Source organism: Oculina patagonica, chromosome 7 (assembly GCF_052425735.1).
Source record: "Oculina patagonica isolate OP01 chromosome 7, crgOcupat, whole genome shotgun sequence".
NCBI lineage: Eukaryota > Metazoa > Cnidaria > Anthozoa > Scleractinia > Oculinidae > Oculina > Oculina patagonica.
This window is the reverse complement of record NC_135764.1, coordinates 10,614,144-10,640,618: the sequence shown is the minus strand read 5'-3', so window position 1 is coordinate 10,640,618 and position 26,475 is coordinate 10,614,144. Positions and strand designations below refer to the sequence as shown.

The 26,475-nt window shown below is 40.1% G+C and overlaps 1 protein-coding gene across 1 annotated transcript in view; it reads right to left on the bottom strand.

Moving 5' to 3' along the window:
- Positions 1-26,475, bottom strand: part of LOC144660673 (uncharacterized) — a 69,134-nt gene that overhangs the window by 22,551 nt on the left and 20,108 nt on the right. Inside the window, 29 exon segments of the mRNA XM_078521358.1 lie at positions 56-265; positions 354-410; positions 570-807; positions 1,905-2,239; positions 2,925-3,134; positions 3,243-3,305; positions 3,712-3,949; positions 4,510-4,844; positions 5,057-5,266; positions 5,369-5,428; positions 5,586-5,823; positions 6,393-6,727; positions 7,084-7,293; positions 7,399-7,446; positions 7,715-7,952; positions 8,907-9,241; positions 15,632-15,841; positions 15,941-15,982; positions 16,335-16,572; positions 17,073-17,407; positions 17,750-17,959; positions 18,477-18,512; positions 19,264-19,501; positions 20,218-20,552; positions 21,020-21,229; positions 21,326-21,385; positions 21,851-22,073; positions 22,847-23,175; positions 23,694-24,260. Of these exon segments, the coding sequence (XP_078377484.1) occupies positions 56-265; positions 354-410; positions 570-807; positions 1,905-2,239; positions 2,925-3,134; positions 3,243-3,305; positions 3,712-3,949; positions 4,510-4,844; positions 5,057-5,266; positions 5,369-5,428; positions 5,586-5,823; positions 6,393-6,727; positions 7,084-7,293; positions 7,399-7,446; positions 7,715-7,952; positions 8,907-9,241; positions 15,632-15,841; positions 15,941-15,982; positions 16,335-16,572; positions 17,073-17,407; positions 17,750-17,959; positions 18,477-18,512; positions 19,264-19,501; positions 20,218-20,552; positions 21,020-21,229; positions 21,326-21,385; positions 21,851-22,073; positions 22,847-23,175; positions 23,694-24,260 (6,393 nt within the window).

The window sequence follows — 26,475 nt, the reverse complement described above, 5'->3', positions numbered from 1 at the left end:
CGTTTAGTTACAACCAACAAGGGTATAAATCACTATCAATGAATGTCAAACATACCACATGGTCCCTGCTTTGCAACTGCAACTGTTATATCTCCCTGACAAGCTTGTCTTCTCAGATGACACTCGCTCAAGTCCTGTACACCATCAGTTGCACAAACAGGTCTTCGAATATTGGGACAAGCAGGACATATGCATTGTGCTTTGCTGTCCACTACCCGGCAGCCGATATTGTACGGAGCACTGCAGCCCTGAGTTTGACATGGATCTGTAAAATAATGCAAAGCAAAATTCAGTTTCAATTATAAGCCTTTTTGTAAACGCTTAAAAAGGTGAGATTAACTCAACTTAAATACCTGGGGTGGTTGGTGTTGGTGTTGTTGTTGGGGTCATAGTTGTTGTTTGTGTTGACACTGTTGGTAAATAGAGCACAGAAAATATTAATACAAACGAAATAAATCCATTATTCGAAAATAAAAAATAAAAGCACCCAAGCTCACATTGAATAAATATTGGGACGAGCACTACTTTTGTACCATCCACATTAACATGCGCAATTTGCAAAAACCTACCTTGACAAAATCGTTTTGTAATCACTGGAGAGATGTTTTGGAGATCTTTAAATGACGAAGATGTAAAAACGTACTCTGGCCTAGAAGCAATCTCTTCCAGCTCTGCTCGATCAGCTCCACCGCCAACTCCAAGGGCGTAGACAATAACTCCTTTATTTTTTATTCCTTGGGAAGCTTCTGAAAGTCCAGTGTACCATGATGTTGTTGTCTGTTTTCCATCTGTGATGACAATAGCCAACTACAAAAACAGTACGAGACAAAATCTTAAATTGGATTAACAGATACCTCGCCTATTAACGTTTTTATTCCATACACAAATAAAAAGCCTTTTATGCGCAAGTGTATGTCATATCCTCAGTGCCTTGTCATACTCTTGACGAATTCTAGAAACATAAATGAGAGGTCGACAAACGTAAAATATTGGATTCTTACCCGGATGGAAAAGGAATTATTTGTAGTAAATATTAAAGATGGTAAATTGCAAGCTCGGTAATAAATAATAAAGATGAGATGACACGAGCATGGGACAAAAAAAAAAATCTGCGTCCCCGACGGGAATCGAACCCATGGCCTCCCAGTTACCGGTTGGGCGCTCTAACCAACTAAGCTACGAGAGACTCGTTGTGAGCTGGGCCATTTACTAGGTTGATATGTGACACGCGTCCTGCATACTGCTAGGATCAGCAATGTTGAAATCATCAAGTTTGTAGTAAATAATAAAGATGGTAAATTTCCAGCTCGGTAATAAATAATAAAGATGAGATGTTCAACATGACACGAGCATGGGACGAAGAAAAATTATGCGTCCCCGACGGAAAAATACTGCCCCCTTGGGTAATGCTTACTATGGAATAGCTATGAGAAGCTAGGTGCAACAAATTGCAGGATTACGAGAAGCCTACAGGCGATGTTTTCTGTATGTATTTTTAATTTATTTATTGTTTAAACATTTCTTTGTAATTTTACAGTTCAAATAAACTTTGTTGTTGTTGTTGTTTTCAAAATCGTCAGCTTACAAGGCGAAGTAGTTAGCTGGGATCTACCATTTCTTTATCCAGACTACTTTCTCATCTCCGCCAAGAATTCTTTTGTCTATAAAATTTAAGCAAATTTCTGCTGGGTGGTATCTTTCTTTTATGTATGTGTAATTTGGATTGCATTACAATTTTTAAAAAGCTATGTGGTCAGCAGCGTAGTCAAAAAGTATCCAAAGGAAAGCTTGTTTATATCTTGTCTATGACCTCGCTCTGTAAAAAGAGGAAGCCCAAACAATAGTGTATTCTTGTTGTAATATTGAATTTTTTTAGAGGGACAGATTAAATACAAGCTACTTACCTTCGGTACACTGGATCTCATTCCGGTTGACGTTTGAAACAAATCTCTGTCAGCAAGAAGGAGTGCTTTATCCGTGTAGGTAAATCCACGCTGCCAACGCATTCCATCAAATTCTCGATTTACCTCGTCCGTACCTTGAACACCATTGAATCTTATCACTACCTCAGGATTGGTGCTATATGCTACAGCTGCCACGTGTGTGGCGGAAGGACTGACGTCGAGTTTGCTGACCAATGATTTAATGAAGCGTTTCATTTTTTCCCAGTTGCTTCGCCCAATACTTCCAGATGAATCGATAACAAAAGCGATATCTACAACGGTGCTGCATTCTTTGTCTGTTTATTAAGTAAGGGAAAACATAAATAAATTAACATCAGAATATTAATGATTGTTGAAAAGCAAAACGGAGACTTCTGGTTGCGAGGAAGATAGATGGTTATTTGAAATCTTCAATATTGACATAGTATAGAAACATCATGCCAGGTGTTTAGTAGTTACCAAGATATATACTAGTTATGCAACGCTTTCGAGTGGTGTACTATGGAATATCCCATGAGTCACTTGTATTTTCTCGTTACACACAGGAGCCTTTAGGCTAGTGCGTATACCAAGAAAATACAAGTGACAAGTGGGATATTCATACTATACCACGAAAAAGTGTGGTGTTACTGAACTATTTTAAACCATTCCATAGAAAATACACTTACTTAATTTCGTCGAGATAAGAGATTGCAGCGCACGATGGGAAGGTTGAGTTGAATACCGTCGAATATAAAACGGCTTTCCTTAATTCTATGGCATGGTACAGTGGAACCTCGATTTAACGAATCTCTATAATTTATAACGAAGTCCTCGATATAACGAATGATATTCTTTACCCCAGTAATAGTAAAACATATGGAAAAGAACCTCGATATAATGAAACCTCGTTATAGCGAACACATTTTGCCAGTCCCTTGGCCCTTCGTTATATCGAGGTTCCACTGCATAAAACTCATTATCAAGGGTTGACAAACGTACCACATGGTCCCTGCTTTGCAACTGCAACTGTTATATCTCCCTGACAAGCTTGCCTTCTTAGGTGACACTCGCTTAAGTCCTGTACGCCATCCGATGCACAAACAGGCTTCCGTATGTTGGGACAGGTAGGACATATACACTGGGATTCATTGCCTACCACTCGGCAACCAATATTGTACGGTGCTCTGCAGCCCTGCGTTTGACATGGATCTGTAAACAAATGCATTACGATAACCGTTTCAATTATCATACGTTGCTTGGCTTGCACAACTGGAATCATATTTAGGCGTCTTTTTAAAGCAAACTCAACCTAAATACCTGGGGTTGTTGGTGTTGGCATTGGTGTTGTTGTTGGGGTCATGGTTGTAGTCTGTGTTGACACTGTTGAAAAAAAGAGCGAAAAGATTCTGCAAATTTAATAATCTATAATTAAAAAATGAAGGAAAATAGCACCGGAGCTAAAATAAAACTCATTAGTATATACCACACAAGTGAAAAGTGCTTCTCGCGTGCTCCGATTGGTTAACTCGGGATTGATTAACAAAGCATTATTTACCCCGAAGCAGTTAAAGAACAAAATGGCTTCCCGTGACACTTTGGTTACCAAAAGTAATATTGTGGTCCGCTAGTTATTTAACTTGTGTGGAATATTCTGAAAATATTATTAACCTTAGCGTCAGTAAATTTCTACTACTTTTCACCTCCACTTCCGTTTATAATTGTCGAGTGTTGAGACGATGATATAATTCTACCATCCACGTTAACATGCGCAAACTGAAAAACGAACCTTGACACAATCGTCTTGTAATCCCTGGAGAGATGTTTTGGAGATCTTTAAATGACGAAGATGTGAAAACGTACTCTGGCCCAGATGCAATCTCTCCCAGCTCTGCTCGGTCAGCTCCACTACCAACTCCAAGAGCATACACAAGAACGCCTTTGTTTTTCATCCCTCGAGAAGCTTCTGAGAGTCTTGTGTAAGGCAGTGTTGTCGTTTGATTTCCGTCTGTGATGACAATAGCCAACTACAGAAATATTTTCAAACAAGCTGTTAAGGCCACACAGTCGAATCGGAACATTTTTTCATGTCAGAAAGGTGTCAAGTTGCTGTTCTTATAAGCGGTTGAGCAGGGGGGCAGGAGGGTCGTTGCCCCCCCCCCCCGTCTCAGACAAAAATGTGGGGGCTCAGTCCCCCTAACCTCACATTTTAGGGCCGAAAGTATCGCTAGCGCAGCAAAAAAAGTGGTTTGTGAAGACACAAATTGTTTCTTTTCAGGATCGTGCTTGGCGGGATAACGAAACGAAACTCATTTCCCCAAAACGCTAATAGAAGAGGTCCGCATCTGTTAAGATTGTATTTGATATTACCTTCAGAGCTTCACATTTCAGGGCGAAAAAATTTCTGCTCTCCGACGTCTAAAGAACAGCCTCAAAAGCACCATGAACTGCCTAGTTATGCATTGTCACAAATCGATTACGGAAACACCGGTGGATGCCCCCCGCGGGGGAGTGTTTGCGATTGGCTTGAAGTATGATGCCCCTCTCTCACATTACAAAACGCTCAGCCGCCTCTGGTTCTACCTACCTTTGGTACGTTTAATCTCATGCCTGTTGACGTTTGAAACAGATCTCTGTTCGCAAGAAGGAGTGCTTTGTCCGTGTAGGTAAAGCCACGCTGCCAACGCATTCCATCAAATTCTCGATTTACTTCGTCCGTACCTTGAACAGCATTGAACCTCATCACCACCTCAGGATTTGTACTGTATGCTACAGCTGCCACGTGTGTCGCGGAAGGACTGACGTCAAGTTGGCTGACCAGTGATTTAACGAAACGTTTCATTTTTTCCCAGTTGCTGCGCCCAATACTTCCAGATGAATCGATAACAAAAACAATATCTACGACGGTGCTGCATTCCTTATCTGTTTAAAAAGTGAAGCATTAAATATAAATTTTGTATTGGTATGTTAATCTTTGTAAAAAAGGAAGCCAGGAACTACTAATTGCACGGAAATTTACTAAGGAGCAATAGATGGTTACTTGAGATCTTTAATAGTATTTATTATAACAACTGCACACATCATGCCTAGTAATCACCACGATATAAATCACTTTTAGTAGATAGCAAACATACCACATGGTCCCTGCTTTGCAACTGCAACTGTTATATCTCCCTGACAAGCTTGTCTTCTCAGATGACACTCGTTCAAGTCCTGTACACCGTCAGTTGCACAAACAGGCCTTCGAATATTTGGACAAGTAGGACATATGCATTGCGCTTTGTTGTCCACTACCCGGCAGCCAATATTATACGGAGCACTGCAGCCCTGAGTTTGACATGGATCTGTAAATTATGCACAACAACATTCAATTTAAATTATTAGCCGCCTCTTAAACGCTTGGAATCAAATCAAAGTGACTTTTGAGAACAACTTAACTTGAATACCTGGGGCTGTTGTTGGTATTGGTGTTGTTGTTGGGGTCATAGTTGTTGTTTCTGTTGACACTGTTGGTAACAGAGCACAAAAAATATTAATGCAAACGAAATAAAACCATTATACAAAAATGTTCGATAATAGCACCCAAGCTTAAATTAAATAAATGTTGTGAGGTTCACATTTCTTGTACCATCCAAATTAACATGCACGATTTGCAAAACTTACCTTGACAAAATCTTCTTGTAATCACTGGAGAGACGCTCTGGAGATCCTTAAAAGAAGAAGACGTAAAAACGTTTTCTGGCCCAGATGCAATCTCTTCCAGTTCTGCTCGATCAGCTCCACTACCAACTCCAAGAGCAAACACAAGAACCCCTTTGTTCTTCATCCCTCGTGAAGCTTCTGAGAGTCTTGTGTAAGGAAGTGTTGTTGTTTGCTTTCCGTCTGTGATGACAATGGCCAACTAAACAAAATATGATGTAATGTATATGAAATATGAACTCACAATTGACCTCGCTCCCAATGTGTGGCTTCAATAGCTCAGTTGGTAGAGCATCGCACCGGTATCGCGGAGGTCACGGGTTCGAATCCCGTTGAAGCCCTGAATTTTTTTTTTCAGGCTTCTTTATTCCAATTGCTTAAATTGGAAATTCACTGCGACGATCATATATCACTTTCATAAACAAAATATCATAAATATGGACACAAAACTTTAAAAGGCCAAATAGACGAATCGGATCATATGTGCATTAAGATAGCAAGTAGCCCTAGGCGTCGATTGCACGACAGTTAACTCTCTCTAAAACGGACACCGTCGGGATCGGCTCTAACCGTCCGTCTTAGAGAGGTGTCCGTCTTATAAGGGGTTTAGTTACAAAAAAATGACTGTAAAACGGCAGGGACGGGACCAACACCAGGTGTCCGTCTAATGGAAGTGTCCGTCTTATAAAGGTGTCCGTTAAGATAGAGTTGACTGTAGAAGCCCCAAACACTTAATAACTGGCTACGATCATTTTCAACCACCCTACTTACCTTCGGCACGCTAAATCGCATGCCGGTCGACGTTTGAAATAGATTGCTATCCGCAAGAAGAAGTGCTTTATCCGTGAAGGTAAATCCACGCTGCCAACGCATTCTGTCAAATAATTGGTTAACCTGGTCCGTCCCCTGAAAGCCATTGAATCTTAACACCACCTCAGGATTGGTACTGTATGCTACAGCCGCTACGTGTGTTGCAGAAGGACTGACGTCAAGTTTGCTGACCAATGATTTTACGAAACGTTTCATTCTTTCCCAATTGCTGCGCCCAATGCTTCCAGAAGAATCGATAACAAAAGCGATATCTACTTTGGCGCTACATTCTTTATCTGATAGAATAAAAAAGTGAATCGTAGTTATTAGCATTTTTCTGGACATTTAGAAGCAAGAAAGTGTGGTTTTCACTATACTGTAGTTATACTGTAAACAGTATAACAATATTTGGCTGATGGTTCGTTAAAAAACAAGAGTGACACTTAATTAAAAACATGTACGACATGTAACAGGAACATGTACCTACAAGTAGTAAGTAATGATAATGGTAATGATGATTATGTATTTATATAGAACATTTTCCATATGTATGTGTTCAAATTCGCCGTACACAGACTGTAATTTACTACACACAAAGGCCAAACCACAAGTACCAACATTTCCATTACCATTTTGTGATTAGCAAACGTACCACATGGTCCCTGTTTCGCAACAGTAACAGTGATGTTTCCTTGACAAGCTTGTCGTCTCAGATGACACTCGCTCAGGTCCTGTACACTATCCGATGCACAAACAGGTTTAAGGGTGTTCGGACAAGTGGGACAGATACACACTGCTTTATTTCCCACTACTCGGCATCCAATATTGTAGGGAACATTGCACCCAGAAGCAACACAAGGATCTACAGAAAGCGAAAGAAACAATTCTAAAAATGGGCAAAAATTATAAAACCAACGCATTCAGTTTAAATTTAAGTAGCTGTGAGACACTAAATCATCTGAGTTACCTGTTGTCGTTGGTACAGGGGTTACTGTCGTGGTTTGGGTAGGAGTTGCTGAAAAAGAAAACTTGCTAGTAAAACCCAAATGTTCTACCGGGAGAGATGCTTACTAAAAGAATGGGAATAAGCTACGACAGAGTGAAAAGTATTCAAGATCAACATGGAGTCGTAAAGGAAGCTAAACATCGCATATTTGATGTTTGCATCAATTAATTCCTCGAAGTGTCTTATTGGAGAACTTATGTTCAAAAGGTCAAAATTATTAATATGCAGCCGAAACTCTGTAGTATTTTATACCTTTATGTTTCAATGCACACGTTACCTTCGCACAAACGCGTTCTTATTCCTGGAGCGATGTTCTGGAGATCTTGGAATGATGTCGACGTGTAGACATACTCTGACCCGGAAGCAATCTCTTCCAGCTCTGCTCGATCAGCACCACTGCCAACCCCAACAGCATACACAATGACTCCTTTATTTTTCATTCCTCTCGAAGCCTCTGAAAGTCTAGTATACGATGATGTTGTTGTCTGTTTTCCGTCTGTGATGACAAAGGCCAACTGGAGAAATATCACCACGAAAAGCAAGCATGTTAAATGGTCGAATTGGATCATTGGATCATCATGAATTTTGACATCACGGTGGTTAAATTTGTTTATTGGTGAAACCTTTACAAAGTTGCGCTAAAAGTTTAACCTCAACATTAATTGTGTAGCTGCAATAGAATGCCAAAGAAGGGATATATAAAACGTTACGAGCCACCTTAAAGCTGTCGAATAAACCATGCATGAGACAAATCCTGGAATAACAGAAAGTCACTTAAACAGGAACTTCCTTAAACAATGTCAGTAAGGACAAAGCTTATTTTGGTCGAGTTGCTGACAATTATTGGTGGGTTAGGTTTGATGGCCCTGATAATACTTGGCTTCACACTAGAAGCTAAGTTAGTTTCAAGTAAGCCCTTGACTCAAGTGCACTTGACAATCTCAAGTCGCACTTAACAAAATTAGACTCGCACTTGATGACAAAGTATATTACTTGAGGCACAAACTGTCAATTATCTTCAGAATCGTGACAACGCTGCACGCCGCTTTCAGTTGGCTTCCATTTCCTATTGGTCAAGTGTGTTCTCAAGTGTGGTGTAGACTATGCTTGGCGGCGTACTTCGGCTTCTTTGAACTACGAAAGTTTCCATGGTCACCAAAGTTAAGTTCAAGTAAGTTTTACACCTTCACACTCAAAGTAAGTTCCAAGTGTACTTAGATCATACTTAAGAGCTCTAGCGTGAAGCCAAGTAATGATTTACGGAAGTAGATTACTTAATTTTCTTTCGCTCAATATTAGTTTACGGAAAACTAAAACATTCGATTCTCATTTCATGAATTATTATGGTAAAACACGACACGTTCGCAAGTGAAAAGACAAAGTTATTTCACACATTCCCCGCCAAATAAATTACTGAATTCACTGCTAATGAAAATACGTTATGAACCCTTTTAAAAAAGCCTGATTACCTTAGGTACATCTGGTCTCATTCCATTGGATGTCTGAAACAGATCTCGGTCTGCAAGTAGGAGTGCTTTGTCAGTGTAGGTAAATCCACGCTGCCAAGGCATTCTGTCAATCAATCGATTGACATGATCCGTCCCCTGGTAGCTTCTAAATCTTGTCACTACTTCTGGATTGGTACTGTATGCTACAGCTGCCACGTGGGTAGCAGAGGCACTGACGTCAAGTTTGCTGACCAGCGCTTTGATGAATCGTTTCATTCTCTCCCAATTGCTGCGCCCAATACTTCCAGACGAATCGATGACGAAAGCAATGTCCAGCTTAGAACGGCATTCTTTATCTGTTTTAAAAAAGGTTATTCGAATGAGATTAACACATCGAAACGTTGTGTTAAATTTTTCTCGCTAAATTTTTATCCTCCAAAAAAGTTACTTCCAGGAAAAAACAAACAAACAAACAAATAAAAGAAATAAAAGCATGAGAAAATTGTAAGCAACGAAAATATTGACAACTTCGCGATAGGTGATAACTTGGAGTAATTTTTTTCTTAAGTGCCACTGTCAGAGAAAGTGTTCCAGACCTTGGAAGTCGGGGTCAACCGATTTTCCTGAAACTTACTGCAGAAGTTGGCCTTGGTGAGATATTCTAAAAGCCATTTGGGTTTGGTTTTCTGACTTTTACTTTCAAAGTTCCAGGGGTGGTCCCATATTGAGCCTTCAAATCATGAAAAATCCTGCTTTTGAAGGAGTAAGTTTGCACTTGTATAAAATCAAACACACAAAACCTTTTGACTAAATACTTGTATGCTGTGATTCTACTATAAATGCTCTTTCATTTCATATATGCTGATTTGGCATAGAGGGTTCTGACAGTGTGAGGCATAACACAAAATTTGGCCAACTTTTGATGAGAAAACCACTACCCAAAATTGCCAAAATTTAGATGTTCATATTTTTTAACTGCCTAACTAGAAAAAAAGGACACTTATATCAGGAGTTATCCCAATGCATGTAGAACAAAATTCAGTTGAGAAAAAATTGGGCCGTGTAGTGTTTTAGTTCTTTAATGACCCATTTTGAAGCACACCCTGACCTAATTTGCATATTGTCAAAACCAAAAGTTTAACATCCATACTTATTTTATTTATTTTTAAACACTTTTATTTGCCTTGGCGAGACTTAAAATTCTTAGGAAAGCTGTTGTTAGCAGTAACAAGACGAGAAAACATAAATTTTGACTGTTAAAATTAGCAAAAATTAAAAAACACAATACTGAAAAAAATCAGTTTGTTCCCCTCCAAAGCTTGTACCCTAAAATATAATGTGCATACAATACACGAGTCCGTATAACGTCTACGTAATAGTTTACGATACTAATAAATACACTTCTTTGAAACATATCCATGCTAAACTTGCTTAAACTTAACTTACCAAAGCGTATTAAACATTCTTATAGTAAAGGTAAATTTCCCTATCTTTGAAAATCGTGCGAGTACAAACATCCTACGGCCAAATCGTATTTCGCAATGATCGCTTCATTCTGCACTTGATAACAGAAGTCCTTAATAGTCCCTTAAAATCAAGAAACGTTTCTGAAGCCGCTCAGTTCCTAATTCCTCGCCATTTACCATAGTTTTGCTATTTTGGTTGCACGCTGTTCATCCGCCATTTTGGATATGGTCGCAAGAGAACTGGGGCGAGAGTCGCCTGGCTGAAAACGTATGGACCCAACGTTTTTCAAACGAAACTTCGAACTCATTTAGATACCTTTAAAATGTACTGAGAAAATTATTTTTGTTTACAAATTAGCCTCTTTTGACGCTATGTTATAAACTTGTTGACATAATATTAAGACTTTTTCATTTTGGTCGCATTTTATTAGACCTAGCCCTCGAGACCTAGCCTGGGAGCAACAATTGATAATGCGACACAAACCAAATGGATAATGAAATGAAACAAGTATCAACACGTGTTTTATCTCTGTTGTCGAGTGAGGGCCATTAAAATATTCTCTTTTCGGCAGATTACACTTCAATAGGGTATAAAGGAACTACATCGCAGTTGAAAAAAATGGCAATTTTTTTAAGTTTTTCGTCATAATCAGGCATTAAAAAAATCATCTGTGTTTTTTCTTTTAATAGGTTTTGATAACTTGCAGAATTACTCTGTTGCCATTTTTTATGTGAGAAAAATATCATTTTTAGACAAACTTAAATTTGGAAGTAATTGAAAAATGGCTAAAAGACCCGTGGCTGATTGCTTGATCGAGAGGAGTGTACGTAAACGGCAGTGTCTGCCTTAAAGGGACTGTGTCACGGCTAAGTTAATATTATGATATTTAATTTTGTCAAATTTTCGCTATGAAACTAGATGTTTGCAAAGAAATTAATTCTATGGTTGTAAATAACAAAACCATAGCTTCATTGCAGCCAAATGTGTCTCCCGGGCGTTATAATTTAAAGTTACAAGCAGACATGATTAACTTTGAAAACTGATCCGCCGGACCATATTTCAAAAACTCATATCGCAATCCGTTTCAATCTTCGACAATTTTGGCCATCGGTACCTCCTTTTGCATTTGGTGTGTTATTTAAATATTCCTTCACTGTTTTTAGAGGTTATTTTATATACTTAAACAAATTTAATGTTCATTTCCGATGCCTAAGTTTGGCTAAAATCCGTGACACTGTCCCTTTAAACATGCATGAACTTTACTCTGTCCTCCACAGAGGCCTCTTCTTTAATTTTTTGTAAGGGCTGGGAAATGGGGAGAGGTGAAAAGTTAGCGCGAGCCCGAGGAGTGAAAAACAAAAGCGCTCGGGGACACTGGGAAAGAAGGAAGGAAAAATCGAGTCGTTCCACGAGCTCCCCCTATTATTTATTTTTCATGTTTTCACCTTTCCCCTTCCACTGAAAGTGTCTTATTTTGATTCGAATGTTGATTATAATATAACGATGAACTAACAATAGTAGTGTCTTCTGTCCTTAAATCCGCACATTGTCAAGATTCGATGGTAGGCTCTTACCGATAGTGCTCGTAAAAAAAGCATCAAATGCTTAAAGCAGTGCTCGTTTATTGCCAAAAAAGTGCTAAAATAATGCTAACTTTTTTAAAAAGTGCTCGTGGTTTACATTAAAATGCTCTCTCTTTTCCGATTTTTTTAAATATAGAATATTACATTTTTCAGATTTTCAGTAACATTTTTCATTTTTTTGCCTTGGCTGGCTGTCTTCCATTGTTCCTCGATGAAAACGTGGATGACGCCATCTTGTGTCGAGTGTGATGGACTGGGTTTTTAGAAGGAAAACGCTGACCTATCAAATCTATTCCTCAGGCCTCCTCGGCTCCTGTGACTAAAATGAGGGAAAAATGCATCTGGGTTCTGGGAGGCTTTGGACGCCATAAAAAAAGTCAGAATGTGCTTTTTAACACAAAATTATACAAATAATCAGTCGAAAATCCAAAATAATGCTAGCAGTGCTTTTTGGGATAAAATGTAGAAAAAATGCTCGCGAAGCCAAATAATGCCAAAAAAAGTGCTAGCACTATCGGTAAGAGCCTATTCGATGGCGTTTGTCTATAAGGGCCTGTTTACATGGAGGTAAGGTGCCCCGGCTAACCGAGTTACCCGGCTAGAAGGGATGAAACATAGCCCGCCTTAACATGCAGAATTCATAGCCCTTCTACCCGAGTTGAGACAGCATCAGTAAAGCGTGTCACAGCGTGGGAAAACCATGTAGCTCCAAATGATTGAAGAAAAATATGATTTTTTGCAAAATAATCAAGGCTAGCCGTCTTTAAACCTATTTTATTTTGATGTGCAAGCTCTTTGAACTTTACTACGTTCATTATGGGGGAATTCAACCGATATTCAACAGTCTTTGGCCGCCAAATTGAAATTAAATTTGTTGTTTCGTGAGTAAGGATAATCATTCCTACGAAAATTTCGAATTAATTAGCTGTTGCTCAAAGAAAAATTTTCCAGCCTACAGATAAAACTAATTTGATCTAATTTTGGTCAAATAGCACTGTTTGGGTCCAGAATTTATAAATTTATGCCAACACGCGCGAAGACTTATCCCGGCAAGCTGGGATAGCCCGGGCATAAGCGTTTACATGGCAAAAAGCTATCTCGCCTAGAAGGGTGCCCCGGGCAAGTAGACTGAGTGCCCCGGCAAGGTGGGTTTCCCGTCTTGCATGTAATGCTTTGATGCGTGTTTTAAAGAAACGTATGGAAAGTTGGCTCGCCCAGGGTAGCTCGGTTGGCCGGGTAACTCGGTAAGCCGGGGCACCCGCCTTCCATGTAAACAGGCCCTAAGTTCTACCCGCTGAACCCACGCAACAAGCCGGGAGGATTTAAACGCAGAAATTAATGGAAAATTAAAAACGTAACTGAACGCTTTATATCCCAGCTACATCATTCAAATTTGTTTGATTAAATATTTTGCCTAGAAGCTAGGCTCCTTCGGATAGTCCATCAGATTCCCATAAGACACTGTAATTTGTGACGGCGTTGCATATCCTTCCAGATGGCGGTCAAAACCGTGACCGGCCTGAAGATCTATTATTTTCGTGTTGTGCTAAAATAATTAATACCGTGAGCCAACTCTCGTTATAGCAACACGCTTGGGACGTCGTCGTTTAGTGTCCATATTAGCGAGAGTCCGTATAAATAGCGGGATGTGTCCGTGGGGCCCGTGTCATATGCTTAACAGTCAAGTTCCACCCAGGTCAAATAAAATGTGACCAAAACGAAAGAGTGTCACGATCAGTTCTGTCTTTAAAGTTGAGCAAAGGACTTTTGTTGGAAAAAAAAACCTCTGAACCGGAAAACTTCATAATGTAAAACGCGTAGGTTGAGTCCACACGTTTTTAGTCAGGCGACTCTCGACCCAGTTCTCTTGCGACCACATCATGTCAAAAATGGCGGATGAACAGTGTGCAGCCGAAACAGCAATGGCAAAGAACTGAGCGGCTTCAGAAATGTTATTTGATTGTAAGGGACTATAAAGGAATTATGTCAACAAATGCAGAATGTAACGATCATCAGGAAGTACGATTACGCCGTAGGATGTTTGTACCCGCACGATTTTCAAAAATATGGAAACTTACTTGAGATTTTAATACTTGAAGAGCGTTTAATACGCTTTTATATCTACCAACTTTTTCTGGGTCAAAGGCGTGAGATTTTTATTCTGAGAGTGCCAAGATTTCCGATGACGATACGACAATTTCCGAAGTTTTCCGAAGACATCCGAAGTATTCCGAAGACGTTCCGAACATATCCCGATCCCAGTGCGTGGACGTGTTTTGCTCAACACGACCTCGTTCCCAATGCTTTTTTGTCAAAACTCTGCGATTTCGGGGAAAGTATCGCCATTTACTCATTTTACATGGAGTTTTCGTTTCTCACATTGGTTTGAGTTTACATTTTTTTGGAAAGTGTGTCGTTTGTGGTTGTAATAACTCACATTTTTCGGCCAGGCGTGAGGTTTTGGTTTGTAAGCGTGAGTTGGCGTGAGATCTAAGTTTTCAACTTGCAGGCGTGAGACTCACGCCCAAGGCGTGAGAGTTGGCAGGTATACGCTTTGGTAAGTTAAGTTTTGGCAAGTTAAGCATGGATATGTTTAAAAGAAGTGTATTAGTATAGTAAACTATCACGTAGACCTTATACGGACTCCATTTATTGTATGCACATTATATTTTAAGGAACATGCTTTTGAGAAGAACAAACTGATTTCATCAGTGTTGATTTTCTAATTTTTGCTAATTTTAACAGTCAAAATTTATGTTTTCTCGTCTTGTTACTGCTAACAACAGCTTTCCTAAGAACTTTAGGGCCTCGCCAAGGCAAATAAAAGTGTTTAAAAATAAATAAAATAAGTATGGATGTTAAACTTTTGGTTTTGACAATATGCAAATTAGGTCAGGGTGTGCTTCAAAATGGGTCATTAAAGAACTAAAACACTAAACGGCCCAATTTTTTCTCAACTGAATTTTGTTCTACATGCATTGGGATAACTCCTGATATAAGTGTCCTTTTTTTCTAGTTAGGCAGTTAAAAAATATGAACATCTAAATTTTGGCAATTTTGGGTAGTGGTTTTCTCATCAAAAGTTGGCCAAATTTCGTGTTATGCCTCACACTGTCAGAACCCTCTATGCCAAATCAGCATATATGAAATGAAAGAGCATTTATAGTAGAATCACAGCATACAAGTATTTAGTCAAAAGGTTTTGTGTGTTTGATTTTATACAAGTGCAAACTTACTCCTTCAAAAGCAGGATTTTTCATGATTTGAAGGCTCAATATGGGACCACCCCTTGAACTTTGAAAGTAAAAGTCAGAAAACCAAACCCAAATGGCTTTTAGAATATCTCATCAAGGCCAACTTCTGCAGTAAGTTTCAGGAAAATCGGTTGACCCCGACTTCCAAGGTCTGGAACACTTTCTCTGACAGTGGCACTTAAGCACTGGCCAAACGGTAACGTAAGTGGACGCAAGTAGTCGCAAGTTAATCTTGCGTACAGACTTGCGTTGGGTGACCGAATGGACACGCAAGTTTAGTCGCAGGTGCACGCAAGTTTGCAAAAAAAACAAAAACAAGCTACGTGCTGTAATTCAGTATTTGAAATAAACCCAGGGCTTCACTCTATCAAGCAATCAAACGATACGTTATGTGAATATGAACACGCAAAGTGGAATCAGAATCATTGAATTACAAACTCACCGCATTGTCCCTGCTTTGCAACAGTAACAGCTATGCCTCCCAGACACGCTTGTTGCCTCAAATGACACTCGCTCAAGTCCTGTACATCATCCGATGCACAAACAGGTCTTCTTATGTTGGGGCAAGTAGGACATATGCACTGTGGTTTGTTGCCCACAACTCGGCAGCCGATATTGTATGGAGCACTGCAGCCCTGCGTCTCACAAACATCTGCAAAACGTACAAAAATAGTATTTAACTTCTTATGGTCTCCAGTACGACATTGTAATTCAGTTAAAAATGCTGTCCAAAATAAACTCATTTAATTACCTGGTTTTATTGGTGTAGTTACTGGCGGTGCTTGCGTGGGAACTGTGTATAGAGCAGATAAATAAGTAAAAAAACAAATAAAAAATGAACGATAGAAAGAAAGAAAGTAAGTAAGTTTTAACAACTGTCGAGCTTCGTTCACAACGTACTTAGTGAAAAGAAAAAAAATGAAGGATCATCAACTCTATGTTAAGATTCTGCGGTGATGCTCTACTCTGAGGGTTTAAAAGTACAACTATTCATGTAGCCTGCGAATACAGCCGCCTCTCATCGCTCCCAGCCGGTTTGGCGTTACTATTCATGGTAATAAATTCAATAAAAAATCAACGTTACATTGAAAGAAGAACTTTTGTAGAACATTCTATAATTACACGCTTCACACTACACAGTTTACCTTCGCACATGCGCTTTCTTATTCCTGGGGCGAGCTCTTTTAGATCGGTGAATGAGGCTGACGTGTAGACATACTCTGACCCGGAAGCAATCTCTTCCAGCTCTGCTCGATCAGCTCCAACGCCAACACCAAGCGCATACACAATGACTCCTTTGTTTTTCATTCCTTTCGAGGCCACTGAAAGTTCCGTGTATGATGACGTTTTCGTCTGCTTTCCATCTGTGATTACGAAGGCGAGCTACACAAAATATCATATCAAATGAATGTTAGATGGTGAAATCGGATCTTATGTAACAAAAAAAATCCGATCATATGTACATGTAGAGTAGTTTCCATAAAGCCAAAACCAAAGCAAATACTCTCGTCAATCAGAAAAATGTAAGCAACCCAGTGATGCAATCAAAACTCGCCAAATACACGTCGCCGGCGCGAAGCACGACCAAACAAGCTTAAGCGAGTCACGACTGGTTTTGGTTTAACTTCTGATTGGATCCGAAAGTGGCAGGTGTTTTTTTAAAGCCAATCAAGCAATACGGCTTAGCATAGTAACGCAAAACCAAACCGAATGCAAACTACTTCGATACTGAAGTGAAAATCATTTTAAGAAAGAAGGACCGCTTGAACGCATTACGTTTTGCAGTAACTAAATAACTTAGTAGCTAAGGCAGTAAATAAGTAACTTATGCAAAAGTATAATTGGTGTTGAACGCTTTAACAGTGTTCAACAAAACTGCACACCTTTGGTACGTTTAATCTCATCCCATTTGAAGTCTGGAAGAGGTCGCTGTCTGCAAGCTGGAGTGCTTTATCCGTGTAGGTAAATCCACGCTGCCAACGCATTCCATCAAATTCTCGATTAACCTCGTCCGTACCTTGAACAGCATTGAATCTCATCACCACCTCAGGATTGGTACTGTATGCTACAGCTGCTACGTGTGTGGCCGAAGGACTGACGTCCAGTTTGCTGACCAGAGATCTAATGAAACGTTTCATTCTTTCCCAATTGCTGCGTCCAATACTTCCAGAAGAATCGATGACAAAAGCGATATCCACAATGGAGCGACATTCTTTATCTGAAAATATGTACAAAATGGATAAAAATTGGAAACAGAAATAGCTAAGGAACACATTGAGCTTCAAAAAGCAACGACGTCGACAACAACAATAGCAATAACAACAACAACAATAACAACAAGCAATAACCAATAACCGAAGCATCAACAGAACAACAACGAAATTTGTATTGACAATAAAAATTGGGAATCCCGCTTCCCGCCCCCTGTTCTCCTGCCTCACCTAGGGATTCCGACCGCTACCCCAACCCACTGATTATGACAAAGATATTGATTATGATAGAATAACTGTTCTGTGATTAAAGTTTAACCAAACACACAGACAGTGAGTAACAAACGTACCACATGCTCCTTGCTTTGCAACAGTGACGGTAGTATTTGTCTCACAAGCCTGTCTTTTCAGATGACACTCGCTCAGGTCCTGTACATCATCCGATGCACATACAGGCCTCCTTATATTAGGACAAGTAGGACAAATACATTCTGCTTTATTGTCCACCACTCGGCAGCCGATATTGTACGGAGCACGGCAGCCATCTGTCAAGCATGGATCTGTAGAAAAATAAAAGTAATACGGTTTCGATTTCGACTCTTATCAATCACAAGATTCGAATGAAGAAGGTATCGAACAAAAGTGCCTCAAGGGAACGGCCCCAAGTTATTTCTCTGAATATTTTCAACTGAAAAGACATAATATTCATGACTATAACATTAGGGACAAGAACAAATTAGTTATTGACAGGGTTAAATTAGAATCGACCAAAAGAACGTTTTTTAATGAAGGGGCCGATATTTTTAATAATTTTATATGAATCTAGTTCTAGTGTTTTTATCGCTTTTTATATGTCTTAGATTTCTTATATAGCTTTTCAACTGTTTTTATTACTTTATTTTATTAAATATTTATTTATTTATTTATTTTTAACACAGGACCCATGTTGATAGCAGTTTTTATAACTGAAATGGTCATCCTGTATAAATATGTTTTAATTATTATTATTATTATTATTATTATTATTATTATTATTATTATTATTATTATTATTATTAAAATAATAACTTTAAATACCTGGAGCAGTTGTTACTTTGGGTGCTTGGGTTGGTACTGCGGAAATAAACGTTGAATTGTTACTTAAGCCGTGCCAAAATGCAATGTCACATTGTATAAAATCTGGATGTTTAAAAGAGTTATCCCGTGAATAGGTTTGTGTTCCCCATGCGATTTTGACAACCTCACACTAAGCTTCTATGTGAGAGAATGAGAGAATTTTAAATTCGTTTATACCATGTACGGAAAAGTATAACGAGCTTGCGAAGGTACTGGCTAAAGGGACGAGAGCGGCAAGACAAGCTCAAAGACGAGAATGGTCGACTGCTAGTTAAATCAAACAGAACGTGCAGTTGTACCGCGACTAATAAAATCTTTAATGATGTTAATGCTAATCGGTAAGAACAAAGCTAGTCCTGTGAACCTATAGGAAAACACCACAATGGAAAGGACGCTAAAAGCGAGCTACGCAACTGAATAATAACCACGGACTGCATGTAAACGATGGTGATATTTTTGTGTAGTAAATAATATTAAGATGGTAAATTTTAAGCTCGGTGATAAATATTGAAGATGAATTGCTGACGCTAGCAATATACAGACGCGTGTCACACATCAACCTAGAAGATGGCCCAGCTCACTACGAGTCTAGTCTCTCGCAGCTCAGTTGATTAGAGCGCCCAACCAGTATCCGGGAGGCCATGGGTTCGATTCCCGTCGGGGACTCAGATTTTGTCTTTGTCCCATACTCGTGTCATTGTTGAACAATTAATCTTCACAGTGATATTTTTCTTGTGCAAATACTTACCCGCACAAAACAGCTGTCTTATCCCCGAAGAGATGCTAAGAAGATCTTTAAATGATGGCGATATAGAGACATAGTCTGATCTGGATGCAATCTCTTCCAGTTCTGTTCGATCGGCACCACTGCCAACTCCGAGAGCATACACAGTGACTCCTTTGTTTTTAATTCCTTGAGAAGCTTCTGAAAGTCTTGTATAGTTTCCTGTTTTTGTCTGCTCCCCGTCTGTGATCACAACAGCCAACTGCACAAAATAATAGGAAATGAAAATAGTTTTAACAAATGATTAAAGCACTAATGGAACAGAATTACAATTTTCAACTTCTAAATTTGCATTTGAATACGTTTAAAATTTGGTATGTTACGTTACGTTATGTGATGTGATGTGGTGTGATGTTATGTAATGACATGTTTTGTTATGTAACGTTACGTTACGCTTCATTATGTTGCGTTGTGTTATGATGTTATGTTACGTTACGTTATGCAAAGTTATGTTTGTAATGTTATGTTATGTAATGCTATGTTATGTTCTGTCATGTTACGCTACGTTACGTTATGTTATGTTATGTTATGTTTTGTTATGTTGTGTTATGTCCTGTCATGTCATGTCATGTCATGCTCTGTTCTGATCTGTTATGCTATGTTATGTTATGAATTTGGAATTCCGAGAATCCCGTTTTCTAGCGTGTGACCATAAACCTTTTACATTTATGATAGCCTCTTCCAGGAACAGGCTACATTTATGACAAAAAACAGTTGAAATTACCTCGCATCTATGTTGGATTATGTTGTAACTTGAATAATAAATGCTAACTCTAAATAGACTAATTGTCTGGGTAACCTGACTAAAATGAAGTTAGGAACAAGGCGACGACTTGCGATGGCAATTCACAGAGAATGCCGTTCCTCTTCTTACTCCACGCTACAGAAAACTGGAGTTAGGCTCTGGGTAGTACTTACCTTCGGTACGTTTGGTCTCATCCCATTAGAAGTCTGAAAAAGGTCACTGTCTGCAAGTAGAAGTGCCTTGTCTGTGTAGGTATATCCACGCTGCCAACGCATGCCATCAAATATTTGATTAACCTGGTCCGTACCCTGGAAGTTTCTGAATCTCATCACCACCTCAGGATTGTTGCTGTATGCTACAGCTGCTATGTGCGTGGCAGAGGCGCTAACGTCAAGTTTGCTGACCAGTGCTTTAAGGAAGCGTTTCATTCTTTCCCAGTTGCTGCGCCCAATACTTCCAGATGAATCAATGACAAAAGCGATATCCACAACGGCGTGACATTCTTTATCTGTGAAAAATAAACACTTCTGCATAATCCTGCCGTTATTTCTGAAGAATATAGCGGTGGCGTAGTGATCAAACGAAAGGGGTATAAACGTTTGCGTCTTGTTTGGGCAATCTGACTTAAAAATGGTGGTCGGTAACTTGCGGTAATTGCAGAGACGCATCCAGATTTTTTTAAGGGGGAAGGGGTGTGGAGTTGGGTGACTGATCAAAAAATTAAGTTTGAATTTTCTCAGAACTTGACCTCAAAATGTTGCATTTTAAAAAGGCCAAAATGAATTTGGGGGAAATGGCCGAGGATTTTGGCTACCCAAGCAACTAACCTCTCCTAAAAACACCCCTTACCTCATGTCAGTAAATCAGCCACTAAGTTATGAAACAGACATTATGTATTATAAACCAAGGAAAACATTAAACAACACGTGAAGCAAATTGCAACGAAAAAAAGTAACCAGTGAATATAAAACGTACCACATGGTGCCTCCTTTGCAACAGTTACAGCGATATCCATCTGACAGGCTTGTTTTTTCAGATGACACTCGCTCTGGTCCTGTACATCGTCCGACGCACATACAGGTCTCAGTATGTTGGGACAAGTAGGGCAAATACACTGTGCCTTGTTACCCACTACTTGGCAGCCGACATTGTATGGAGCACTGCATCCATCAGTCTTGCAAGGATCTGGAAGGAAATGTAACGTAATATTTCGATTACTCGGAGGCCGTCGATCAGGCAAATGCAGTTAAGGTGGCAATTGAGAATTCTTGACTTAAATACCTGCAGGAGTGGTTGGTGTCGGCGTAGTCGGTGTCGGCGTAGTCGGTGCTGGTGTTGTTACTGTTGAAAAGGATAAAAAATTGTTACCACAAACTATCCCATTCAAAAATAAAATTAACAAGTTATTCTCTTATGATTTATGCGGTGGACAACTATAAACGATATGACCTCAAGGAATTATGGGAGAACTAAATTAATATGCAATACTTTTTCATCGTAGCATTTAAGATCACAGGTCAAGGCTGATCTCTTGAGCAAAATGAACACGGTCTCTAAGCCACTGGCTCGTATCGTTTATGGTTTCTGATACTATTTTTCTCGACAACCAGTTGTATATGATTCACTTCACCTCTACATTGTGGGTACGTAGTTACATTTTAATGTATTTTTTCAAATTGTCAAATCATTTGGAAATAACTCGGAACTCAACGTATGTGTTCCTGTGTTCCATGGTTCGGCTATGTTGACTACCTTTTTAACAACTTCAAGGAGAAATAAATAAAGTGTAAAACATCGCTAAAATACCTCTTGGCTCTGTTATATTCTTTGCAATGGATTCAACCTGTCTTGGGAGATCACTGTATGACGTCACGTAGAACAAATCTTCTGGTCTCTGGACGGGAACATCAGATCTATCGCCGATTGAGATGACGTATGTTGTGACGTCACGGTTCCTCATCAGTTGCATAGCGTCTTCCAAGGAGCCTCCATCTGGAGATTGCCTCCCACCAGTGAGTAATATTGCGATCTAAAAATAGAAAAATAAAGGCGTGTGGTTTTTGAACTTTGTAAAAAGAAGTAAATAATAGTTAACAGTACTGGCCATGCAAAGCTCGTACGTCTGTTGCCAGGGCACTCAATGTAGAAAAACTAATAATTTATTTGAAATAAACTTTTTAACATAGTTAAGAATTCCATCTAACTGGAGGCTGATTAGATGGCCGTTTTATAACGCATGGACGAGAAGTTGAACTCGAGACTACTTTGATTAAGGTTTCACAAGTTTGGAGACGTTTGATGAAGCTTAATCCGCAAAATGTGCTTAGAAATGTCGACAGCTTCTTCATTGTCGATTCGTGCACCCCCCCCCCCCCCCCACCCTCTCTCCCCATCACTCGTGGTTTAGGTCAAACAACGGTAGGGGAAGGACATGAGCGTTGTTATTTCACAAACCCGTGAAAAATTATGGGGGGAAGCCTCGAGCAATGGGGCCCATATTGCCGGAGCTTATCCCGGTTTCAGTAGCATTAAGCGGCTAGGAGTATTTCTACTCCTCTCTGAATGGGATGCTAGTCCATCGCAGGGTACCCTTTCAGCATTGTGTCGCCGGTACCCAATTATATACCTGGGTGAGCAGGGGCACTATGAGAGTAAAGTGTACTGCCAAGAACACAACACAGTGTCCCCGGCCAGGGCTCGAACCCGGACCGCTCGATCCGGAGTCCGGCGCACTAACCATTAGGCCACCGTGCCTCCCCATAAAAAATCATAGTGTGGGAATAAAAGTGCTCACATGCATACCTTACGAAAAGATGGCCTGGCGTTCTGAAACAATGTCGCGGCAGCACCAAATGCGCGGTCGATCCTTCTTTTACCGCTCAACTGCGGAGCTTTGTCGATAATTGAGTTGAAGCCGGACATGCTCGAGTAGCCATCAAAAGGAAGGATAGGAATTGCATCAGTGCTGAAAACGATAACGGAGCCGCGTGACTTTCCTGGCGTGATATTGAGGTACCTTGCTATTAACTTGACAAACTCCTTCTCCTTCATGTAGTCTTCTGGCGTGACGCGTGACGAGGAGTCCAGCATAAAGATCACGTCAGCAACAAAGTCGTAAGGACCAAGAGCAGCTGTCAGTGAATCGGACCACAAAAAGTACATCAGTGTATTAAAGTGACTATAATTTTAATTTTTATTATAATTGTTTTGGAACATGGCTTTTAAAAATTTTGTCAGAATAGTCTTCTTTTGTTGCGCCAGAAACCCATTTTAGAGGGAGGGCTCATTTTTGGGGGAGCGGTATGCCGCGTGCGTAATCGCTTATCGGAAGGCACGAAGCGCCGATCGCCGCGCGAGCCTCACACACCTCGTGGGGCCTACTCCCACGCATTTGCGCTGGTTCAAATTCTCCGCGGTTTATATTTCGCTCGCGGGCTCTTGACTTACTTTAGAGAAAATATAAACACTGTCTGAAATGTTCTCCGGAGGCAAGAGCCTGAGGTCAAGTCTAAAAATGGTATTGGAAATGAAATAGGCGAGGGTTTTATGTAGCACAAGGCACATTCCCGCTGAAGCTTTCGAGAAGTCGTGCCCTCGAATTGTTTCCCTTTAGTACAAATTACGATAAGGATTTTTAAATGTCACCTACCTGTGTCATAAGACACATGTCTTGTCAATGGCATCACATACACAGGCAGGTTTATATAAGACCTGACCGGGAACCAATCTGATCCAGCCGAACCCCTCAAAGGCAGTAGAATAAACTGTGGACTGATGGTCACTGCATACAAGCGGGCGCCAAGATCGTAAAGCCTTTGGAATGACCTGTCTAAAACTCCCGCCTGAGTCCCTGCTGCTTGACTTCCAGTGGTGAGAAGAATCACAACTTTGGGAACGGCCGGTCTTGCTTTGGCGAAAACGTTTCGGGCCGAGTCAATCGCGCTGTCCATCCTTCGCGGTCCGCCTACCTTCGGCGCGTTGTCGATGGCGTTGTAGAATTCTTGCGTCGTGCTTGTGTCGCCGAAGTTTGTGATCACAGTCGCGGTGGAACCGTATGTGATAACAGCGCCTCTTGTGCGATCAGGCATCGTGTTTAAATAACGGGACAATTGTTTCACGAACGACTTTTGCGCATCGTATTGTTGCGTTGTGACGGGGTCGGACGAATCGAGAAGATAAACAACATCCACTGCCAAACTTAGCGGCCCTAGAAGAGCTGTAAACAAATAAACATCGATTAAAATTCCGAGAGATTACAAAGTAAATAAATGTATTAACCTGTATACCTATTATCAATATTATGCACTTCAAAACATTTGACATCTCCATCGTTTTTTGCAGCCACGACGAAATCCTGCCACAGAGAATTTAACTGCAAAGTACGCGCGGCACTTTGAGTATTCCAGTTTTTGTAAACTCCGGCGGCAGCTCGGTTAGTGGCTTCAAGTGAACGCCAGAAATGTCGAAATATTGGAGCGCAAAATAAATTAACGAACACCCAGCTATTGAGAAATGAAACATCTGGATTCTTTTAAAATACTGAGGTCACCCAGACTGACAGTTGTCTCAGTAGGATGTTGAAAAATTGGCCAGCGTGAAATGTTGTTTCGCGATTGAACAAAAAAAAAAAAAAAAACAGTTTTCCTGAGACAGTAAAGAACCGGCAGAATAAAGATCGTTAGAGCTCCTCCAAGGTTACGTTGTTAAACATTTTATCTATGTTATAAATACGGTTGAAGTGAGTAAAAGTGTGCAAGGTGCACTTAGCCTGCGAACAGGCTTTCTGGAGAGCGCTCGGCCGTCGCCGGCGCTTCGCGCCGTCCAAGCGCTCTTCGGAAATCTCCGGAAAGCCTGTTCGCAGGCTAAGGTGCACTCGATTTCCGCTCCATGTCCGGTCAAAAAGCAGACACCTCAATATCTTATGCTCACGTTTAATATGAAACACGACCCGTGTTTTGTTGAATATCTTTCAATTTTTTATGCAGGAAAAGCCAGATGACAGTATACTTCTGCTCGTACGCGTATGCGATCTGTTTGGGTTATGGTTATCATTAATCGTCTTTCTTATCAAATTAATTTGAGCAATACAAGAGCGATGACATTTTTATTGGAAAGCGATATATGACATACAAGGCCTTGTTTTCAGTTTCTCTTTTCTCTACCCAAAATTCAGGAAATAATCTTTGTCCAATTTGAAGTCCATTTCGAACTTTAACTTAAACTCAAACTCGAGTCCAAACTCGATGATTCGGAATTCCCATAATCTCTTAATGGGATGAATAGTCATGATTCTTTACTAGAGAGGTATATTTCCCTTTGTTGACAGATTACTAACGGCGATACCTGAGAATAGATGACCTCTCAGAAATAGATGCTAGAAGATAACAAAACGGATAAAAATTATCGGAATTTTCACACTAAAAGTGATTTCTCGACAGTATGCACCAAACTGCGAAAAGTTTCAATCTTTAGTTATATCTTTGTTATTGACCTCCAAGCAAAACCAAGTGGCCTCCCATTTTGCTGAGGTGACAAAAGCAGAACTTTTTACCATAAACAGATCCTGTATTTCTCGACAAAAAACGGTGGGCACTCGAACAATCTTGCGCGAGCAGAGCACGTTTAATTTACATGATCGTATATGGTTTCGAAGCGCAATTTCAGGAGGTTAATCCTTTTAAGGCGAAAAAGCCGGTGTAGTTTACCTTTAGGGGTTGGGGGTGAAGGACTCCTTAAATACAGCACCGACTTGGTTGATCGTGAAACCTTTTACGGACAAAAAATGCGTGTTTCTGCGGGTACCACTTAGGGTGTTTAACAAATGTCCATCTATTGTGAAACCTTTTATAACATTTATTTAGTTTAGTACTTTAGCAAGTTGGTTTCAGAATCTAAGTAGAAAACCACAGAAAAAAGACACAGTAACAAAGTGATCTTCGAAAACACAAAGCTGGTCAACCCTACGGAAACAAAACGAACTAAATACCCACCTGTTAAAACTTTAAATTTCACGAGAAACCTGTCCATTTCCTTCAAGGATGTTATTCTATAGAATCCCAGGTTTTCACAAGGAGCCTTTAAAAAAAGCCTGGTGAGTATTTAGTTCGTTTTGTTTCCGTAGGGTTTGACCAGCTTTTTAATCAACTTTCATGATTAAAATCATGAATGCAAATTATACAAACGGCTTACAAAAGGCGCGGTGGCCTAATGGTTAAGTGCGCCGGACTCCGGATCGAGCGGTCCGGGTTCGAGCCCTGGCCGGGGCCATTGTATTGTGTTCTTGGGCAAGACACTTTACTCTCATAGTGCCTCTCTCCACCCAGGTGTATAAATGGGTACCGGCGACATAATGCTGGGGAGGGTACCCTGCGATGGACTAGCATCACTTAGGGGGGAATAGAAATATTCCTAGCTGCTTAATGCTACAGAAA